At 35.0% G+C, this 24,155-nt stretch overlaps 1 protein-coding gene across 1 annotated transcript in view; it reads right to left on the bottom strand.

Annotated features, from left to right (window-relative positions):
* The window catches only part of LOC123560484 (uncharacterized), a 70,374-nt gene extending 52,460 nt beyond the window's left edge, over positions 1-17,914 (bottom strand). The window contains exon 1 of the mRNA XM_053516782.1: positions 17,833-17,914. Coding sequence (XP_053372757.1) covers positions 17,833-17,914 — 82 coding nt within the window. The remainder of the gene's footprint in view (positions 1-17,832) is intronic.
* Between the last annotated feature and the right edge of the window lie 6,241 nt (positions 17,915-24,155).

The following is a 24,155-nucleotide window of genomic DNA, read 5'->3' as shown; positions in this document are numbered from 1 at the left end:
TACGCACAGACGAACAGACGGACGGACAGACGATGGACGCTGCGCGATCACAAAAGCTCACCTTGTCACTTTGTGACAGGTGAGCTAAAAACAAGAAAGTAGGTCAATAGGTCAAGGTCACAGTCAAGTGACCCCTAATTGCTTGTGGTCATAAGGTAATTATAACAAGAGGACCATGATGGTCCTGAATCGCTCACCTCTTCCCACATGATCCAGTTGTCGTTTTTTCTATTATTTGACATAGTGACCTAGTTTTTGAGCTCATGTGACCCAGTTTTGAACTTGACCTAGATATTATCAAGATAAAAATTCTGACCAATTTTCATGAAGATCCATTGAAAAATATGGTCTCTAGAGAGGTCACAAGGTTTTTCTATTATCTGACCTATTGACCTAGTTTTTTAAGGCACTCAGTTTCAAACTTGACCTAGATATCATCAAGGTGAACATTCTGACCAATTTTCATGAAGATCCATTCAAGGGTATGGCCTCTAGAGAGGTCAAAAGGTTTTTCTATTTCAAGACCTACTGACCTAGTTTTTGATCGCAGTTGACCCAGTTTCAAACTTGACCTAGATATCATCAAGATAAACATTCAGACCAACTTTCATACAGATCCCATGAAAAATATGGCCTCTAGAGAGGTCACAACGTTTTATCATTATTTGACCTACTGACCTACTTTTTGATGGCACGTGACCCACTTTCGAACTTGACCTAGATATTATCAAGATGAACATTCTGACCAATTTTTATGGAGATCCATTCATAAGTATGGCCTCTAGAGAGGTCACAATGTTTTTCTATTTTTAGACCTACTGACCTAGTTTTTGACCGCACATGACCCTGTTTCAAACTTGACCTAGATATCATCAAGATTAACATTCAGACCAACTTTCATACAGATCCATTGAAAAATATGGCTTTTAGAGAGGTCACAAGGTTTTTCTATTATTTGACCTACTGACCTAGTTTTTGATGGCACGTGACCCAGTTTCAAACTTGACCTAGATATCATCAAGATGAACATTCAGACCAACTTTCATACAGATCCCATGGAAAATATGGCCTCTAGAGAGGTCACAACGTTTTTTCATTATTTGACCTACTGACCTAGTTTTTGACGGCACGTGACCCACTCTCAAACTTGATTTTGATATCATCAAGGCGAACATTCTGACCAATTTTTATGAAGATTTCATGAAATATATGGCCTCTAGAGAGGTCACAAGGTTTTTCTATTTTTAGACCTACTGACCTAGTTTTTTACCGCACTTGACCCAGTTTCGAACTTGATCTAGATATCATCAATATGAACACTCTGACCAACTTTCATACAGATCCCATGAGAGGTCACAAGGTTTTCTATTATTTGACCTACTGACCTAGTTTTTGAAGGCACGTGACCCAGTTTCAAACTTGGCCTAGATATCATCAAGGTGAATGTTCTGACCAATTTTCATGAAGATCTTGTGAAATATATGGCCTCTAGAGAGGACACAAGTTTTTTCTATTTTTAGATCTTCTGACCTAGTTTTTGATGGCACGTAACCCAGTTTCAATCTTGATCTAGATATCATCAAGGTGAACATTCTGACCAATTTTCATGAAGGTCTTGTGAAATATATGGCCTCTAGAGCGGTCACAAGGTTTTTCTATTTTTAGACCTACTGACCTAGTTTTTGACAGCACGTGACCCAGTTTCAAACTTGATTTAGATATCATCAAGATGAACATTCAGACCAACTTTCATACAGATCCCATGAAGAATATGGCCTTTAGAGAGGTCACAAGGTTTTTCTATTATTTGACCTACTGGCCTAGTTTTTGACGGCATGTGACCCAGTTTCGAACTTGACCTAGATATCATCAAGGTGAACGTTCTGACAAATTTTCATGAAGATCTTGTGAAATATATGGCCTCTTGAGAGGTCACAAGGTTTTTCTATTTTTAGACCTACTGACCTAGTTTTTGATGGCACGTAACCCAGTTTCGAACTTGATCTAGATATCATCAAGGTGAATATTCTGACCAATTTTCATGAAGATCTTGTGAAATATATGGCCTCTAGAGAGGTCACAAGGTTTTTCTATTTTTATTTATTTATTTATTTATTTTGTTGGGTTTAACGTCGCACCGACACAATTTTAGGTCATATGGTGACTTTCCAGCTTTAATGGTGGAGGAAGACCCCAGGTGCCCCTCCGTGCACTATTTCATCACGAGCGGGCACCTGGGTAGAACCACCGACCTTCCGTAAGCTAGCTGGATGGCTTCCTCACATGAAGAATTCTACGCCCCAAATGAGGTTTCGAACCCACATCGATGAGGGGCATTTTCTATTTTTAGACCTACTGACCTAGTTTTTACAGGCACGTGACCCAGTTTCGATCTTGACCTAGATATCATCAAGATGAACATTCTGACCAACTTTCATAAAGATCACACAAAAAATGTGACCTCTAGAGTGGTCACAAGCAAAAGTTTACGGATGCACGCACGCACGGATGACGGACGCTGCGTGATCACAAAAGCTCACCTTGTCACTATGTGACAGGTGAGCTAATAAAACAGTGTAGGAAATATGATCTGATAATTTTTTAAGTATTTATTCCTATATATAAACTCATATAACAAGTGACCTGCAGGACTGGGCCTCTTTTCACTCCAGGGGCATAATTTCAACAATCTTGTTAGAAATCCACTAGGCAAAACTATACATATCAAATATCAAAGGCCTAGGCCTTGAACTTTCAGACAAGAAGATTTGTTTTCTCCCTATACACGTCTATGTTAAATTTGGGACCCCCAGGGCAGGGCCTCTTTTCACCCCAGGGGCATAATTTGAACATTTCTGGCAGAGGACCACAAGGCAATGCAACATACCAAATATCAAAAGCCTAGGCCTTGCAGTTTAAGGCAAGAAGATTTTTAAAGTTTTTTCCAATATAAGTCTATGTAAAACTTGAGACCCCCCCACCCCCGGGGGCTTGGCCTCTTTTCACCCCTGGGTTATAATTTGAATAATTTGGTAGAGGACCACAAGGCAATGCTACATACTAAATATCAAAGGCCTAGGTCTTGTGGTTTTAGACAAGAAGATTTTTAAAGTTTTTTCCTATATAAGTCTATGAAAAACCTGTGACCCCCGGGCTGGGTCTCTTTTCAACCCAGTGGCACAATTTGAACAATCTTCATAGAGGACCATTAGATGATGTCACATGCCAAATATCAAGATTCTACGCCTTGCGGTTTTGGACAAGAAGATTTTTAAAGTTTTTCCTTTCGGTTCCCTGATGGCAACCAGAGTTCTGCATGAAATTCAATTCTTTGAATAATTTTGAAAGGGGGCCACCCAAGGATCATTCCTGTGAAGTTTGGTGTAATTCTGCTCACTGGTTTTCAAGAAGAAGATTTTTTTAGAAATTGTTGACAGACGCACAACGCACACCACACGACAGCCTACGGATGACGGACATTGAGCGGTCACAAAAGCTTACCATGAGCCTTTGGCTCAGGTGAGCTAAAAAACTGGAAATCACACTCTACATGAAAGTTTGCCCTAGCAAATAAGATGTCTATTTTCAAAGACCTGCTTGAAATTCTGCATTAATATAAGCTGATCTTAATTTCCATAGCAGACTAACTTAAATACCCTACTGTCTCCAAAGTTGGCATTCACCTTTAAAAATAGATATGACTTGAAGGCTGAATTTGGCTTTTTTGTAAATTCAATCAGGAGCAAAGATTTGTCTCAATTAAATTTAATGTCAGCTTAGAATTTCCATTTGGACTTCTCGTATTTCATTCCGGTCAAACCCGAGTATATGTTTAATGGAATTGGAAGTCAGATTGATTTAAAATGAAATGCATTTTCAACAGTAGCCGTTCATCACAATGAATTTTGGTTTCAGAGGTGACTCCACGCTTTCTTAAATATTGATATCTCAGACACTGTCACACCATCCAACATTTTTTTTTTGTTTGGTTTAACATCACACGGACATATTTATATACATATGGCGACTTTCCACCTTTGATGGTTCAGGGAAGACCCCAGGTGCCCCTCCGTGGATAATTTCATCACAAGCGGACAGCGACCTTAAGGTTCTTCCGCAAATTGAAATTAGAAATTCATGTGAAAAATCAGAATCCTCGAAACAGCTTTCAAAATGCAAGGACACAAAAAATATATGATAAAAGTTGAAAAGATATATCTGTAGGTAAACTTGCGAGCATGAAAGCTACGCTGAACCCTATCTCCACAGTGCTTTGGAAGAAAATGAGTGAAGATTTTTGGTGCAAAATTTCGGTATCGTATGTAACCTAAATTGCTATAAAATATTTATTTTCAAATCAAAGAAATGCCAAAATAGTGCATACGAGCGTTACTTTTTCAAGAAAATGTCGTTAAACATTCTAATGCGCAAAACACGTGCACAGTTTTTCTAAAATATTTCGCCGCCATGTTTATTTCAAGGAATTAAATATATGATTGTTCTTTTACCTCAGATTTCCTTACTGAAATATATATGCCTCCTTATTCACGGCTAGAGATATCCATTTAGTATAGTTTAGCACTGCCCGATCTCCTTAATCTGTTACCGATCCTTTACATTTAAAGAATAAACGCAATGTGTAATGATAGCTTTTCGCTTTACACACCACCTTTGGACAAGAAAGGCATTTCACTTAAAATTTGTAAGCATCCGCTGGCAAAATATTATTGAAAGATCGGAACTTTTTCTAAAATAAAGTTCAATTTCAATCATTTTCAAAAACTGGAAATATTGCACATTGTGTTGAATACATAAATAAAACAAAAATCCCCAAAATAAACCATTTTAGAACTTTTCCGGGAACTATAAGTTTCAGCCGAACAACGCATTTCAGGATGACACAAAACTGGTTTCTCTTTGTAAACAGTGTCAAAGTTCACCTGAGGGACATTGCTGAAAAAGTAAAAGTGCTTACTTGTTTCAGTTTTACATCCTGTAGAAAACGATAAACTTTCAACTTTAAATGCATATATGTTCTAAAATTATTCCAATATCAAAAACCGTCCGATCTTTTCCGTGAGAATAAAACGAAGCAAATTTAACTATTTGTTTACACTTTAACCATGTGAAATTAAAGGCTTGACTATCACGAGACTCCCATGCATTTTGAACCTCGTGGTGAATAAACTGAATTTACTTTAAAGTATGGTGTCTCAGTTGAGCCAGTTATTTGTTAATTTCAGAGAACATACATTAAAGTGTGTGTGTGTGTGTGTGTTGTGTGTGTGTTTGGGTTTAACGTCTTTTTCAACAATTTTTCAGTCATATAAACGACGGTGTCTACTTGTAGCAGTGAGCACAATGCTCAACTTTATAGTGCTGCCTCACTGGAATATCACGCCGTAGACACGTGACATGATACCCTACCTAGTCACATTATACTGACACCAGACTGTCCTAGCACTATCCTCTTAATGCTGAGCGCCAAGCGAGGAAGCTACTAGTACCATTTTTTACGTCTTTGGCATGACGCGGCCGGGGATCGAACCCACGACCTCCCGCTCTCGAAGCGGACGCTAGATACCACTAGGCTACCGAGGCGGTTCATACATTAAAGAAGTGCTTATGAGATTATGCATGTGTGCGCATATTTCAAAGTCTACTTTATATTAACGACTATAGAAAACAAGTGTGCACTCGGCAAATAGCAAGTCTATTATTTTCAGGTGTATACTGAACACTGATCCTTATGTTTGTACTCGTTATCCTTGGTTTCGTAGACAGTCTTAGTACTGGACCGCTGCTTCCGCTGTCAACACCGCAGTAATATAAAGTCAGTGTCCATTTCTATGCCGGAATTTCAATACACATTTATTATCAGTTTATATCTATGAAAGTGTGAAAAAAATATTATTGTTTAACAAAGAACAGTAACTTTGAGATCTTTCTGATTTTAATCATCAGGTTTTCGCCTGAAAAGTTCAACTGATTGCATTTTGTTTGTTTTGTAGTTATCTACAATTGTATACAAATTGTATTACCTCCTAACATATTTGGCTGTACATTTTTGTCTGCGATTTATTCTCACTGCGTTTTTAAAAACATGCTGCATAAATTCTCATAGTGTATAAAAAGTCGATAGATCAAAACTGGTTAGTTTACGACGCATGAAACATCTAATAAGGAATCTCTATAGGCCTACACATCGAACTTGTCCCGGACCAGTATGCGGAAATACTGTGGCCCAATGTTTCAAGATTGTCTAAAATGTTTGCATATATCGTGATAAAGCAAATATTTCGATTGTTTTTATAATTAATAAATATAAAATCACGTATATGTGAGAAAGTTACGTTAAGTAATTTCGGTAGTTACCGCAAGAAGTTTCGAAAATTCCATTTGCTCCAAAGTTTCCTTGAGATAAGCAGCGTGTAAGTCGTAAATTCTACTGTAATAAATTAAACCTTTCTTATACGTGCACAATCCTTTAAACCAATTTTTGATCATTGCCAAATCTTGGTCGCATTAAGTCGGAGACTTTTCTTACAATTTTAGGCAGTTTGGTACACCATACATAGAAAAATCAGTGTGTGCACATTGCACTACTTTTATGTATGTTGAAAATAGCAATATGTACAAATGTATTTTCGTTTTAATACATGAAGTGGTCAGATTTGAAAACAGATTTTGTAATAAGTTAAGTTCTATTCAGTAAGACAATTCTCCTATGCACTAATTGAAACTTTGAACTAACTTTTGCCATTCATGAATTTTTAATAAAGTATTTTGAAAGGATTTATAAATCTAACCAAAAATTTGGAAAAATACAGGTAAAATATCTGCTTTGTTTATTTCCAAATTTTAGTATCACTTTTTATACAGCTACTTTTAGTTCAGGTCTTGCAAACTGAGCTGTTTTTGTGCTGCGGAACAGCTGCATTTGAAAGCTTTGGTTCACTATATTTTCACACCTCAAATGAAGGTCACTCTAAATTCAAGATGGCGGAAGTACCTTAACCACTCAGCCACGGAGGCCCCAACCAACATCTTTATTATCTAAAACTTATAAACCTATAAAAGTGGGCTGTTTCATTCCAGGAATATGTGCAACAAATAATGACAATAGATTAACAACTTGCACACTGTCGTGGTAAAGTGCGTTTCATTTGACCTGGCTGGGCGGAGTTATTCTCTGACTTATGCAAAAAATGGTAATCACAAACAAGAGCTGTCAGAGGACAGCAACGCTTGACTATTCAACAGCCTTGTCAGTTGAATGAATATACAAGTTGAAAAAGGGGAATAATTTTGAAAAATTGCAAAACTGGGTTATGGAACCTGTACAATGCATATCAGTTCATGACATTCCCTTTTAATTTAGCGGGTATTGAAATACCAGCTTACATACAAAAACTAAACCAAAAACTGCTAAGTCTGAGAAAAGGGGCATAATTTTGTAAAAAATGCAAAACAGAGTTATGTAACCTGTACATTATGTCAGATCATGACAGTGAAAAAGTGTGAGAAGTTTCAATCCATTCCCATTCGTGGGTGCTGAGATACCTGAGCTTACATACAAAACTTTAATCAAAAACTAGTAAGTCGAAAAAGGGGCATAATTTTGTAAAAATGTAAGGTAGATTTATGGAACCTGTGAATATTGCATGTCAGATCATGACAGTGAATAAGTCTGTCAAGTTTCAATTCATTTCCATAAGTGGTAACTGAGATACCAGCTTACATACAAAAACTTAACCAAATCGGAACGCCAACGCATGAATGAGTCCAATAGCTCTACCTGATGCATTCTCAGTTAACCTGGTCAATTGACGTCGCTGACCTGTAATATTGTTTATTTCCACCTAAACAGATTCATGAGAGAAGTAATCACTGTTATTGTTAAGAATAACCTTTCCACCGAAAATTAACACTGGTTTAGTATATTTTTCATCAATTTCAGTATGGCTCATAATGTTAAAAGGAAAGCATGGGTCTCAAAAACTCAATGTCGCCGGTAGATTTTTATTATATTTAAATAGTTGTATGTGTGCAAAACGTCTGCAGTAGAATAAACTTATGCATTGTTTTAGGTAATGGTATGCTAGACTTTAGGAAGAGACATGAAAGTTTAAGAAAAGAATAAATTTTGTACATTTTCGTGTCTAATAGTCCCATGTCGCCAAATTTCGGAAATCTACAGGACAAAAATACAATGTGGACCATATATCGTTTGAACATAATAATCCTAACATATTGTGTGAATTTCAAGAGCCTAATACATTGCCAAGAATAAAAATTCATCACTTTACTATAATCTTTTCTCTTGATTTTATTTGCAGTGTCCAACAATTTACATCTTAAACGTAATTTTTAATCTATAATCTATGAGGCTTGTTTTAAGGTACCACTGTCTCATAAACAAATTGCTTAAAACTGGTTTTATATAATATCTAAAATAAGACTCAGATGTCAGCTGATTGCATATTTTATAGGTTATTGTTCTAGTTACTAAAACACAAAGTTAAATTTTATATTGATTTCAGTTAAATATTTTAAAACATAATCTACGAGTCATAATCTACAAGACTAACCCTATCTTATGCTCGTTGAAAGACATTACTTTTTGCCATTTGTAAAGTTCTTTATATTCGTTAAATTAATACCCTCCTACTCAAACCAGGTGTATACAAATATCGTCTGCTTCTGGGGCATCTATTTGGTTAATATTCTAATTCTGGACATTGTACAGACGCATAATCAAGGTTTGTTACGAATTTTTCGAACAGTACTTTTGAAATTGCTTATGTGAGATAGATACTGTATATATTTACTTTCTTTCAAAACGTATAGTCAGTGCTACTGCAGTTTCTATGTGGGTTGCTGTTTTCATTGAAACTATGTCCCGTATAATATAAAGAAGTGTCCCGTAGATTAGGGGGTAGAATGAAGGAAAGTTTGACAATTAAATTTTAAGAGTTGTAGCAAATCCTAATTCTTCCCTTTTTGTACGGTAATGTTTCGCAGAAGTCATGAGTTCTGTTAAACACTTTTAACACCTAAATTCTAGGATATGTTGCTTGCCTTTAGGACATTTAAGAAGTTAGCAAAATATTATTATATTATTTAATATTCAAAAAACCTTTCAAGCAATTCAAAAGTTACAGAGTGGACATGAAAAAAGTCATATGAACCCAGTGTGACCTTGACCTGATCTTAAAGCAAACCAGTGCATCCAGAACATGCACTCTGCACTTTCTCCTGATGTGGTGAACATTTGAGTCAAGTGTCTTCAAAGTGTTGCAAGGGGTTCAAGAGTTACAGAGCTGTCACGAAAATGCTAACAATCAGATGAACGGACAGACACTGGCGTCATAACATAAAACGACCCTTTAGGCGTGTACTAATTGGTAAGAACAGGAGTATTTTGTAATATTTAGATGCCGAAAGGAAACAGTCAAACCAAGTAGTAAATCTGGCAACTACTGAAAAATCCTAAGAAAGTTCCAGAAATAAGAAGGCCGTAAATGGTTAAGTTTTGGAGAATACTCGATCGAGGAAAGTTGGGAAAGGATACCTAAGACAAAAGTTGTACAAAATAAAACAACACAGATTTGTCCTTCAGGAAGCCACAGGAAAAATTATGAAAAAGTACAGAATGGAATACACTGTGGAAATTAAAAATTAACATCTTCGAAGGGAAGGAAAGAAATCACAAGAACCTGTTTAAAGTCAAATCTGATAGAATAGTGAAAGAAAATTACAGATATTTTAATGTTTTGAACCAGAGAATAATTCCCGCATAATGCCATAAAATGCTTGTTTTGTCGAAACTGAAATGGCAAAGAAATACAATAGAGCATCAAAATATTCACTTTGATTATTTTGGAGATGCATCGTTCACATGTATCTATAAATTATCATCAGAAATTTTGTTGTATTTCAAGAAAAAAGCAAGAAAAATGTTATTGATAAAAAGTGTAGATGAACACATTTCGTTACCATCAAACAGAATGATACATGTAATAGAAGTATATATAATCGTGACTAGACATTCAGGTGTTACAAAGCTAGATGTTTATATAATTTACTAATTTACGGGACAAACTTTGTTTGTGGATTTACTGGATTGTATGTTATAGTTCACTGATTTCTTTTATGTAAGACAGATTCTTTCCTTAATACTATACACAAAATATCAGAGAAAGTACTAATAAACTTTGATAATGTGGCAGTTGAGTCCAATAAGTCCAGGGATGTTCAAAGATAATCCGTCATAGATCTATTGTAAAGCAAATATTGGATTTACCTGTATTGGAAAATATTCAGTGTCGATTGGATTTAGGTCAATTGCCACATTATCAAAGTTTATTAGTAACAAGACTTATATACAATATTTACTTTGTATACTGTATTGGTATTTTGTGACATTCCTCTGTCATTTAAGTATTTCATTATAGAAGATGATGGTTCTTGTGTATTTTTGCAGAATTCACATATTATGTTAAATGGTTGATTGTTTTACTGTAACCTTGATATGAATAGTTTTATATGTTGACAGGTTTAGTATTTACACTAATTGTATAGCTGAATCGATAACCTAATAATCTACGAGCCAAACTAGTGTAATCTACGAGACAATGAAAAAAAAGCAGTTGTATCATTATCATTGTATCTTTGGCAAATCCAGCTCAGTCGCCTGAGAATATGAATATATTATTGATTCACTTAGACTGCATGCTAAATATATGTGTTTGCTTGATACTATTTTAATTAAATCAAAAAAGAAGGTATCTTGAACAAGGCAGTCTGAAAGACAGCTAAATCCCCCGCCACTGTTACGGATAGTGAAAGGATGAACTTTTGACCTTTAGCTGTGACCTTGACCTTGAACTGATATGGCTGACTCATGAATTCTGCACAACGCCTTGATGAGGTGATCATTTGACCCAAGTTTCATGAAAATCTTTCAAGGGGTTTAGGAGATACAGAGCTAAAACCTTTGACCTTGAGTTGTGACCTTGACCTTGAGTTGACATGGCTGACTCATGGGCTCTTGATGAGGTGATCATTTGACCAAAGGTTGATGAAAATCCTTCAAGGGGTTTAGGAGATACAGAGTGGACACAAAATGGAAGGCTTAAACCTTTGACCCTCAGTTGTGACCTTGGCCTTGAGCCAGCATGGCTGACTCATGGGTTCTGCACATCCTCTTGATGAGGTGATCATTTGACCCAAGTTTGATGAAAATCCTTCAAGGGGTTTAGGAGATATAGAGCGGACACGAAATGGAAGGCTTAAACCTTTGATCTTAAGTTGTGACCTTGACCTTGAGCTGACATGGCTGACTTATGAGTTCTGTATATCGTCTTGATGAGGTGATCATTTAATCCAAGTTTCATGAAAATCCTTCAAGAGGTTTAAGAGATATAGAGCGGACACGAAATGGTAAGCTTAAACCTTTGACCTTGAGTTGTGACCTTGACCTTGAGCCGACATGGCTGACTCATGGGTTCTGCACATCGTCTTGATGAGGTGATCATTTGGTTCAAGTTTCATGATTATCCTTCGAGGGGTTTAGGAGACACAGAGCGGACACGAAATGGAAGGCTCAAACCTTTGACCTTGAGTTATGACCTTAACCTTGAACCGACATTACTGACTCATGGGTTCTGCACATCGTCTTGATAAAGTGATCATTTGACCCAAGTTTCATGAAAATCCTTCAAGGGGTTTAGGAGATACAGAGCAGACACAAAATGTTACGGAAGGACGGATGGAGACCATTCCTATAACCCCCCACCACTTGTGGCAGGGGATTAAAAATGGAGTAAACAACAAATATTTAATTTTTTTATTTGTCCAAAAGTAAAAGTTACTTAATAATATCAATACAGTAACTTATACTAAACAAAAGTTTAGACCATACTCTGTAGCTTTGATAACTGACACATATTTTTGTTACAACTTTCACCATAATTGCATATTAATGAGTGCTAGTCTTGTTGTAAAGTTTATAATTTTTGAGCACAGCATGTCATTCTTGAACATATATATCTTGAAAACCTTTTTAGTGTAGCTGGTAAAAATTCACATTTAGGCACGAGATATATTATTTACACCGCTGGAAATTCTTAAATACAAATCAGAAGAAGTGAAAAATTTCACTTTCTAATACCTCAATTGACCAGGTTAATTGAGAATGCGTCTAGTACCTATTCTTTGAATAGTCAAGCTAACAAGAGCTGTCAGTTGACAGCGCGCTCAACTATTCTCAGTGTTTGATAGTATAATATAAGCTATGAGTAAAACTTTAACATTACAATAAGCATATTCTAAGTCTAAAAGGGGTCATAATTCAGTCAAAATGTTTGATAGAGTTGCCTCCTCCTTTTTACAGACTGGGTTCATGATGGTAAACAAGTATGCAAAATGTGAAAGCAATATCTCAATGGACTTCGAAAATATTTGGGGTGGTACACAAACTTTAACATTATTCTAAGTCGAAAGGGCAAATTCAGTCAAAATGCTTGATAGATGCTCGCTCTTTTTAAGACTGGGTCATGATGGTAAACAGTATTAGCAAAATAGAAAGAAGTCTCAATGGACTTTGAAATATTTGGGATGGTACGCAAATTTAACATTTCAAGTCAAAAGGCCAAAATTCAGTCAAGAAGGGTCAAAATTAGTCAAATCTTTATAAGTTCCTCCTTTTTACAGTGGGGTTATGATGGTAATAAAGATGCAAAATATGAAAGCAATATTCAAATGGACTTGAAAACATTGGGGTGGTCGCAAACTTTAACATTACTAAGTCAAAGGCCAAAATTCGTCAAAAGCTTGATAAGTTCCTCTTTTTACGATGGGTCATGGAAGGTAAACAAGATGCAAAATAGAAAGCAATACTCAATGGACTTTGAAAAATTACGCAAACTTTTAAATTTGATGACGTCACTCACGCCAATGTAACGCTCACGCAGTGGGGGCATAGGAATCCAATTCTTAAAGCGGCTAAAATAAAAAAAATTACAGTATGCTATTGCAGCGGAAGTGTGAGGAAAAATGCCACTATCACCATAAAGTACATTCAAAGTACACTAACATTTAAGAAAGAAAAGTTACATTTAAATCATATTAATTAATTATTAAAATAATGGGAGTAGCATAAGTACAAGAAAAGAAAAACTTGAAACTTGGGTGCTAATCCAAAATTTGTGACCGATTTGGATAACGAACAAAAAAATGTGCCTTAGTGCTGTATGTATGGACATAGTTTCAGATTTAAAAAATGAATAGTGCACATTTATAACATTGCAGTCACAGTGGAACACCCCTGAATTATTCGTGTGATTTTAAAAAAAAATTTCAGCTGATATTATTCAGAATACATGTACTTCTTGTTTCCTAAATCTTTTAACAGGTCTCGTTCAGTGGAAGTTTTCGCCTTTGCGACCAGTTTGTATAAGGCTACATCTTGTTTAAATCTAATATCAGGTTACTTAGTCTGGAAAACTTTTTTTTCATTTTGACTAATCACAGCATATCTGGTCAGCAAAAGATAATTAAAAAAACAGTCGATCACAAATTTAATTTCGATAAAGTTCCATGTTTATTTTAACTACCTGTAAAAATTAATAACTTGCAGATTTTACCATAACTTATGTCAAATTTCCAAGTCATAGGTATATCAACCATTATGTTATTGATCCAATGAAAATGACAATCATTGTATATGCAATCCTAAATTGTATGTCCATGCAAATGATTTTAGTCACATTAAACATTCCTTGATTGACATTATAAGGATAAATGCTAAAAAAATAGCTAGACACAAACTGGAAACAAATGTCCACATGCTGAACAAGAGTGCAAATGTGCATATACGCGTACAGCAATTTCTTTACTCAGCACTGTAATTGCAAAGGAATCTTTAATTTATTCTTGTGGTTGTTTAGAAATAAACTATAAGTGGTTTTGTTTTCCTAAGTCCAAAAAAAACTTACCAGGTAGAGATACTTAAATACACCTAAATTGGAAGTTACATCTGTTGTACACAGAAAGTGGTCTTGTTTTCCTACTCAATTATAAAAAAGTTACAATATTAAGTTATTTATGTAACAATAAGGGAAGTTAATCTTAATACAAAAAAATTAAATAATATAAAAAAAAAATGAGTCTCATTAAAAATCTTCCCTGAGATTGGTCTAAATAACTCAATTGGAGTACATGCAGTTTACTACAGAAAATGTCCGATTTTCTACGACTAAATGAAATAAGTTACATAAGCTATTTAGCAACAACAAGGGGAAATAATTCTAAAGAAGGGAACTGCGCATGACACTTCGTCTCATGATGGTGTATAATTGTGTCAAGTTACATTAAAATCGCTCCATGCATGAAGAAGAAATGCTTCCGGCAAAGTCATTCTTGTATCTGACCTTTGACCTCTAAGTGTGACCTTGACCTTAGACCTAGGGACCTGGTTCTTGCGCATGACACTACATCTCGTGGTGGTGAACATTTGTGCCAAGTTATATCAAAATCCCTCTATGCATGAAGAAGAAATGCTCCGGACAAGGTTTTCATTCTTGTATCCTTTGACCTCTAAGTGTGACCTTGACCTTAGACCTAGAGACCTGGTTCTTGCGCACGACACTCTGCCTCATGGTGGTGAACATTTGTGCCAAGTTATATCAAATTCCCTCTATGCATGAAGAAGAAATGCTCCGGACAAAGTTTTCATTCTTGTATCCTTTGACCTCTAAGTGTGACCTTGACCTTAGACCTAGGGACCTGGTTCTTGCGCATGACACTCCTTCTCATGATGATGAACAATTGTGCCAACTTTCATCAAAATCCCTCCATGCATGAAGAAGATATGCTCCGGACAAAGTCATTCTTGAATTTTACCTTTGACCTCCAAGTGTGACCTTGACCTTAGACCCAGGGACCTGGTTCTTGCGCATGACACTCCGTCTCATGATGGTGAACAACTGTGCCAAGTTTCATCAAAATCCCTTCATGCATGTAGAAGATATGCTCCGGACAAGGTCTGTGGATGCCGCCCACCCACCCACCCGTCTATCCACCCGCCAGGGGCGATCCCATAATACGTCCCGTTTTTCAAACAGGTGTATAATAGTATTAAAAGGAAAGGCAATGTTGTTTCGATGTTAATTTCACCCGCTGGGATTTCTTTAATCATTTTTTATTCTCAACAGCAGCTTGAAATTAATCTGTTTATTTTCAGTATACATAAATTAAGGTCATTTGTGAGTTTCAGCCATTTTTGTTGACTTTGATTTTTCGACATTTTCAGAAAAATCAGTCAACAGAAATGAGAAAAAGTTACAATAGACATTTATTTATGCATACTACAAGTAAATCAACAAATTTCAAGCTGCGATTTTGAGTCTAAATATGATTTTAGCAGTTTTCAAACACTTGATCTGTAAATTTATAGATTGAAAAATCTGTAAATTTATAGATTATCTGTAAATTTACAGATATTCTGTAAATATGCCACTTTCCTAGACCTGATGACAAAGTTATGGTCCGGACAAACTTAAATTTGACCTTGACTGTGACCATGACTTTTGAGGTAGGATCATGGGGTTTGCGCATGACACGCCTTCTCATTGAGGTAAACATTCATGCCAAATATAAACAATATCGGTCCATGCATGTCAAAGTTATGGTCCAGACAAAATCGGACAGATACACACACGCACGGAAGGATGCTCGCACAACCATGCGCCAACCCGCCAAAAGTGACGACTATATCGAGCTCATCGCAAGCGGGCTCAACAATAAAATGGATGTTTGTGTGAAGTTTCAATCAATTCCCATCAGTCATAAATTTGCAGGTAGCAATATTATTACTATAGCATTTTTAAGCCAAGTTTTGCAAACCCTAGATTTAGGATTTAAAAAAAAAATGCATCCACAAAATAAATGAACTGCTCACAATTGATTTTTGAAATAACAATAGGAAAGATAACTCAGCAAACACTGATTCATGATTTCCAAATAATGTGCATGCTTGTATGGACGCCGACGCCGACGAATGGAGGAGTGCAGTAGCTCTACCCATTTTTCGAATTGCCGAGCTAAGCCTAAAGGTTATATAAAAAAGCTGACTATTTTGTTGTTGTTTACATGTAGTAACGAACTGGAAAATGTATTGTTAGACTTGTTGACAATCACACAAAAAAATCAACTAAATTTTAAAGCTATCATTAAAGAGTTATATTAACGACAGCAATATGACTGATTCACATACCTGCATAGTTTTAGATGTACTCTTTTACGAAAATAATGCACAGCTGTAATCACTTTCACCGCGCAACCCACAGGGCTTTGTTCAAGTCAAATTGAATCTGCCTAACCTGATATGGAGTAGTCTACATTATTTGTCGAACTAAAGCCGGATCCCTGTGTAATAAATTAAGTTGCACGGGAATTTCGTGCATACGAAAGTTATTCCTGGAAAGCATGGCCAACATTCCAATACACTGACCAGTAGTTTCGGCAAAAGTAGTCTCCCTTGAATATACACGGATCGCGGACCCGATAACGTTTATCGATAAACAGTTTTACCATAGATTTGTATAGGAAAATATATTTCATACATTAAAAACGTATTTTTATCGTTATTTAACGAAATTTTATAACCTCGTGAAGTAATCTTCATTTTTTACCCTTTATTTTATCGATGTGGTACAAAAACTTATTGCTTCCATTTTTGTTTGAAGTTGATGACTATGGTTTCTATGTATTTCTATATAAAAAGATATGGAAAATACCGTATATGTCAGGTTTTAAAAAGCTTTAAAATTATTTTCGGTCAAAATGACATTATTTTTTTAATTGACAAACTTTAAGTCTTAAAAAGTCCGCATAAAATTAACAAGAAATATCTTTAAAAATGATGGTCGGCGAATTGTAATAAGGAAAGAAGTTTATGATTTTTTCATCTAACATTCATCTTTCATCTAACATTTTTCAAATTGCAAAACTAAACACCACACTTTAACAATTTAAATGGTTCTCTTTTAATTTTTCGCAAAGGTTTCATAGGGTTGCAATTTTGTTTCGTTTATCTTTAGACGAATAAGTACAGCTGCAGTTGTTTGATGAAGCGGTTCATGAGAAGAGGTCATTAAACGTGTTTATATTTTTAGCTAAATTGGTCCCTATCCCCATTTGTAACAAAATAGCAGGAGACCTTACGATATTGTTACACATCGAGTTTGATAAAAATCCATTACATTTTAGTGGTTAATGCGAAGAAAGGCATATCTACTTTTAGCTATAGTGGTCCCTAACAGGGCCCAAGTTCCTATATAAATAAATTTGGAAGTGGACCTTATAATGATGCTCCAGACCAAGTATGACAAAGATCCACCAAGCTGTTCATGAGACGCTGTATAAAGGCAAATCTAGTTTTATCTCTAGCAGCCCCTAAAAGGGGTCAAATGTCCCAGCTGAACAAAGTTGGCTGCGGGCCTAATAAAGATGCTACAAATCAAGTTTGATTAGAATACATGAGAATAAATCAATTAAAGGATTTTTTTATTTATTATTTTTATTTATTTCTAAAATAGGCCAACTGATCCCGCTATAACAAATAGCATATTCGCTATTCATGAATCTTTGGATTATGACGTCACACCTATAAAAAAAAAAAGTGAAGGTCAAGCAAAACATACATTTGTGATTATTTCAATATTTCTGTTTCATAAGCAAAGTTTGACCATAGTCATATCACATAGATAAACTGTATGCAGCGTACCTTCATTTCAGTGTGATGATGATAATTAGGTTTCTTTATACTCTCTGCCGGGTACAAGCCCATATGAGCGAGAATATCTGCCCCATCGTCTTCATCGTAGTGTGTCGACGGGCGTCTTTTCATGCTGATCGGTCGTAATCCTCTCGGAGTACCATGTTCTGCGTTCGTAGACAACTCTGAACTGAGGAAGGTAAACCACCCTTCTTAGGACCACTGCTCCGGCCCTTCGTTGCAACCCCAACAGCTGACCTCAATATATTTATGACGACTTCCGATGGAGCTGCATGCCTTCTCCGCGACGTGCGCGCGGCGGGAGCTCAGGAGAAGAAAAAGCATTTCAGTTTAACGAGATTCAGTCATTATATAGCATATATATAATAAAACAGATTTCAACTGAGTTCAATATTTGCATACCATACTAAAGAAAAATATTCATATATAATAAATCAGTTAACTAATTTATAACAAATATATCAAAGCAAACAAGTAGTCATTTTAATAAACAACCTGAATAAGTCACAAAAGCAAGAAACCTTTTCATATACAGACGACAATTGTAACAAGGAAAATCTTTTAAAAAGCACTTCTCTACATAAAAGACTCTTATCACACCCTTATTCATGTGATACGCAGACCATATTCAGCTCTTTCTTTAATTTGATATATGTTGGTATTGAACAGGTTTTTATCATATTTATTAAACTTACTTATCATTTTGAGATATATCAATATTCTTGCTAAATATACTGAGCCAAAGTTAGCTTTAAAACTGTGAACAGCGTCGTTTAGGATAAACGCTTTGTCTACATTTCACTCAGCGTAGCACAATCAACAGAGTGAAAGAAATTGACACTCTCGTCCAATCAGGCAGAGTGTTGCATAAATCTTCCATTTCGATAAATTATCTGTAATGCGTTATCAAGTAGTTTGATTTGCAAACTGAAGTCACGTGGCATAGCTAACGAAAACGAATTTAGACGGCGTCGCCGAAAAAAGCAATTAGAATTAATTCTATGTAACAGCTGTACACAAACTGTGCCGGTATGATTTTTGATGATGTTACAATAAAACATACTTCGTTTAATTGAAACATTTCGCGAAAATTTTGTGTTGGATTCACATATATACATGTGCCTAAAATGTTACATACAACCATAGCTTCTTTACGTTCTCTGATCACTGCATGAATTACAAATTAATGAATGGTGGTGATTTTAATTGTGATGATAATGTGATTAATTTACTCGTGCGTGCATTTCAGTGTTATAAAGTAGAAGATGAAAAAGAGCGCACTTTATGCAACTTATTATTAAATAATAATAATAAAAAAAACCACACACACACACACACACACACAAGTATATATTTATTAAATACAATAATCACTTTCACCGATATATGACCTTTTTCATTATCACGATATATTACAAAGACATTTTTTAGTTTACACTATATCTGTGTTTTATTGTTATAATTATATTATTATTATTATTCTACATTCATTAAAGGAAAATTAATTCCTACTCCACAAATCTTCATGGTCTAATAGGGACCCCTGTTGTGCAAAAGTGCCCATCAATTAGCGACTATTACATAATCGCTGATAAGCAGCAGATAAGAGAGAGGTTGTATATTAGATTAGCGTGGGAGACACTTCTCTGCCCATATACTTGACAAGTGTTTTATGGTCTTACTGCGAATATTGTGAAACATTGAAGTTTTATAAATGTGAAAAAGAAAATAATACAAAAATTCTAATCATGTGCAAACAGATATTTTAGATTAATTGTAAAATGTAAGATAATATGTGTTTAAGACTATTATAAAATTTATCTTTTTTTTTAACAAATGTACATTACAGTCTCTTGCAACTCTTGATTTTTATTACAGACGTATTTTGGGGTAATTAGCGGTAATTAGCATAGCCTGGGGTATACCTCGTCTCCATCCTGTGTATTCGCAAAGGCCCATAAACCATCACGCGTAAAACACTTATAGTCAATATGCAGCAATGTGAAAATTGAAATTTGCAGGGCGATAAATAAATTAAAAAAAAAACAACAACAAAACCATAAGAACATTTTATAATATTTCGTTTCACAGCAACAAGGGAGAAATGGGCTTTAAAGGCAAAGAAAATCTCCTATATAAGTGACCCCCCCCCCCCCCCCCCCCCCCAAATACCAGACTTTTTAATCCCCAATATACAAGATCCTGTCTGGTCCAGTCTGATAAGGGTCCATAAAACCCCTGTAGACTTGACATGTAGCCTAATTATTGTCAGAGAATCATAAATTTTATTGCCTACAGGTAAATTGGTTATTTCCTGTGTTTTGCATTTTATTAATTGAAATGCTGTTGTTTTTTTTAAGTCTTTTTTCAGCATGTACACAAAATTATTTTAATTGATAAGATATTAATTTTGATTGCTCAGTCATGTTGAGTAATGTCCTGGCCAATTAAATTATAACTCTTATAGCAAAGCATTTCTCACTATAAAATAATTATTCAAAACTTAATAAGAGAAATTACAAGTTTGTTTATTCATTGATTATGATCTTTTTATCAAAAGTAACAAAATAAAAACGAAAAAAAAAAAAAAAAAAGATAATTGCTGGATTTTATTAGAAATTAAAGAAGCGTTCAGTTGCATTTTTAATAGATAAAGAAGGTATATAGACAGAAGGATGTTATATATTAAAAATGCTTAATTCCTCTTGTGTTGTCTAAATAATGTTAACTTTCTTTTATGTATAATAAAATCCAGCAATAAAGATATATCAATGTTCAAAATACACAATAATTTATTACTTCTAAAAGCTATGTGCCTGAATGCATTTTTTATATTTTTGATAATAAAAAACAGCAATAATGAGTTGTAATTGTTAAAAAAAACTTACTTTATTAAAAATATGATAAAACACTGTTGTATCTGATCACTTTGTTTATTTAGCCCTAATTCAATCAAGCTTTCTAAACTCGTTATAAAGGTGAGAACTGATTTGCTATAAAGGTGAGAAATACCACCTGCAATTTATTTACTGCACAGTAGCTATACAGTAGCTTATTATGATAAACAGAAGCAAGTCTACCAATGGTCCTGACTTGTGTATTGGCCCTTATCGCCAATACCCAGACCTTATCATCTCCATAGGCCACATACCAGGCATACCAGAATCAGGGATTTAAAAAAAAGAGTTGTGTTGTGTGATGTTTTATGTATATCCTTTACGATTAAAAGGGGGCATTTTTGACTTTCATATTTTCGGCTCATACATTAAACGAAACTTATAACTTAACCCAGCATTATGAGCATATACATGACCGAAAATACACCTTACATGCGCATAATGATTCGGTCATTCTGAACAAGTATTTTTACTGTAAAATCCATGCAGTTTCATTAGAAACTCATTGTGCATTACGGCAGAATATTTTGTACATTTTGCTTGCTGTTTAAACATATAATTATTTAATTCATGGTACAAGGTCGGTATCTAGTAAAGTCAACATTTTTTCGATTAAAATACAATTAATTACAGTACCTTAAAGATGTGTTATATTCTGCTTTAATTTGCATACTTCAATAACTCTATCTTACAAAGACTGAAGATGCGCTTTTCAAAAAGCCATATAATTATACAGTTACCCGCTTCCTTCTTTTTATTACCTGCGGCTTTCAGTATATTGTATATGCAACAAGTAGTGTAGCACATGGGGACTGGGTAATTTCACATGACTTTTTACCGATATGCGATTGGCTTATCGTATTTATGGAACGCCGTTTTTGCAATATAGCTGGCACTCTATATGATATATAGAGAAATGTTTGTGACCTGAATTCCTCATTCATTATTTCATATAATTTATTCAAACTTTCAGCAATGATCAAGATTGATACCTTGTTGTGCATAAGGGTTTTTGTGTTAATTGCTCTTCAATTTCCTGGACTATGGTCCTGTGTGGTCAAGCAAGTCCATGTTAAGACACGAATCACATTTGTGAAAGCTCTAGTAAAGTATTTCAATAGTCAAGGAATGTGACCATTTAAGCTAAAAGTTATGTTATACATGAAAGGGAAATATAGTTATTTTTGCTCAAAACAATAACTTTCAGAATTAAGAAATACATAGTTCATAGATCTACATGTAAATCATGCTGAATGGAGTAATATTTCCTACGTTAAAGCGTAATGGTATAATAAAAAAGTACGTTATTCGCCCATAAGTTACTGTCAACAATTTCTGGTCTGTATAACTTCTGGCCGCAGGAAATCTTTCGACTTGTTTCTTATCTTACTAATTTCTTGTCGGTTGGCGCGCGTGAAGTCTAGGTCTACAGCAGCGATTTGACTAATCGATAGCCTAGTTTACCTGTTTATCGATATTTTAGTGTATAGGGAAACAACTACAACGGCGCGCAAGGCAAAAAATCAATACGACAGGTGTTGCGGTTCTCGTATATTTTACGCTCAAAGTTGGGGATGGCGGTTAAAATTAAATATATATGCATTGTTAAAACACGGTTGTGACGTAATCCTTTGTTAGTTTTGTCCATTATATGATATAGGTATAGGTCGACCATGGTTTTTGAGCCGTGACTAATTTATGCAGGACAGTTGATTCGCCACGTACATAGTAAAGCGGTATACGTTACCGATGGATGCATGTAAACGTATGCATAGCCCAAAGAATATGGCGTCGGCTTAACAAACGTGCTTTTCGAAGTTTGAGCCTTCAGGTAAGTTCACATTCTTTTTTTTTTTAATCGTTTGTTTCAATAAACATTGCATGAGAAAATTGTGCAGTTCATTGAATCGATTTTCCAGCACCGGTGATCATCGAGCTTAATTAACTCGGATTCCAATACATCACCTGGCTTAGAGACTGACACAGCTGAAGGGTCATCAACAAAATTATGTAAAACAAACTTACGCTAGAAAGACGTCACGTTAACGTGCGATGACGTCAAAGTTCTTGTTGCGACAAAGAAAGAGCGCCTCTATATTCTATCTACTGTTTTAGAGTAAGGGCATATTAGAATATAATAATTTATAGCAAAACCGTGTTTCAACACAATTTACACACTCGGGCGGCAATACGTCGTACAAATCATTTCCATGGTTTGAAAAATTATTACACCCGACGTATAACCGCCCATCGTGCATAAATAGTGTTAAAACACTCTTTTTGTTATAAATTATTTCTTAAAAGTAGCAAAATGTATTAAAGATATAGAAACAATTAAAAAGAAACAGACAAACATTATTAACATATATAAAACGGTTTTTAAAAAGCGTCTTCAGAGATTTAAAGATTCTTGACCTAAATAAAGTAAAAATAATGTATACTAGAAAAAAATACTGTGGGCTTGAACTCGCGCCTCGCGGTTTGTAAAGTTCCACACCGTTCGAGTGAATGCCGTTGATCTGCCCCGACGACAGTACATGATATACATATTGTGGTATATTTCTAATAAAAAACGATAATTTGTCAACTTTCAGGAAATGTGTGCATTTTTCTGAAAACATTTCAGCAATAAATATTATTTTCTGAATATTTTTATTCATTTCCTGAAAATGTTTTAGCGCAAAATTTTACGTAATTGCTCGGAACTGCCACAAGATGCTAGGTAACTATCACGATAATATTGTAAACTTTCCAGCAAAGTTGAGCATTTTTCTGAAAACATCAATAAATTTTTTTTTCTCGATATGCTTTTTATATCCAGGAAACTTTAGGCTATTGCGATAAATTTGTCAGAAAAGTTCGAAATATCGAGATAATTTCTGGAAGTATTGAGGAAGGTAATCTAGTTAACAACTAAATGGCAGTTGAGGGCACTTACACAAAAAGTATGGTTTACCTGCAGTGTCATTACATATAATATTCTTCAACTGAGGAAGAGGCGTGGCTGTATATGTGATAATATCAACGCTTTAAATGGACGTAAATATCATTCAGCCCACAAGAAATATAATCTGCATAAAAAGAACAAGAAGCAGATTTTACAAGCAAATAATGAATACTTATATAAGGCAACATAAAGTCTAGCAACGAACGAAAAATACGTGAAATCCGTACGAATTAACCACGTGACTAATAGCGTAAAACAGCAGTCGACTCATCCAATGCCCATATGAATATTTTAGAAGCATAAACATACAAACAGAAACTGAAGAACAAACTGCACTCGAATTTAATTTCGATTTAGATGATACAAATGAATTATTAAATGGACCATTATGTGAAAGTGAAATACCTAAGGCAAATCATAAATTAAACAGTGACAAAGCTGCCTCGCCGCAAGATATTATATAGAATGAGTAAATTTAATGTACAAAAAGATACATGACCCAGATATA

Source organism: Mercenaria mercenaria, chromosome 10 (assembly GCF_021730395.1).
Source record: "Mercenaria mercenaria strain notata chromosome 10, MADL_Memer_1, whole genome shotgun sequence".
NCBI lineage: Eukaryota > Metazoa > Mollusca > Bivalvia > Venerida > Veneridae > Mercenaria > Mercenaria mercenaria.
This window is presented reverse-complemented; position numbering and strand designations above follow the sequence as displayed.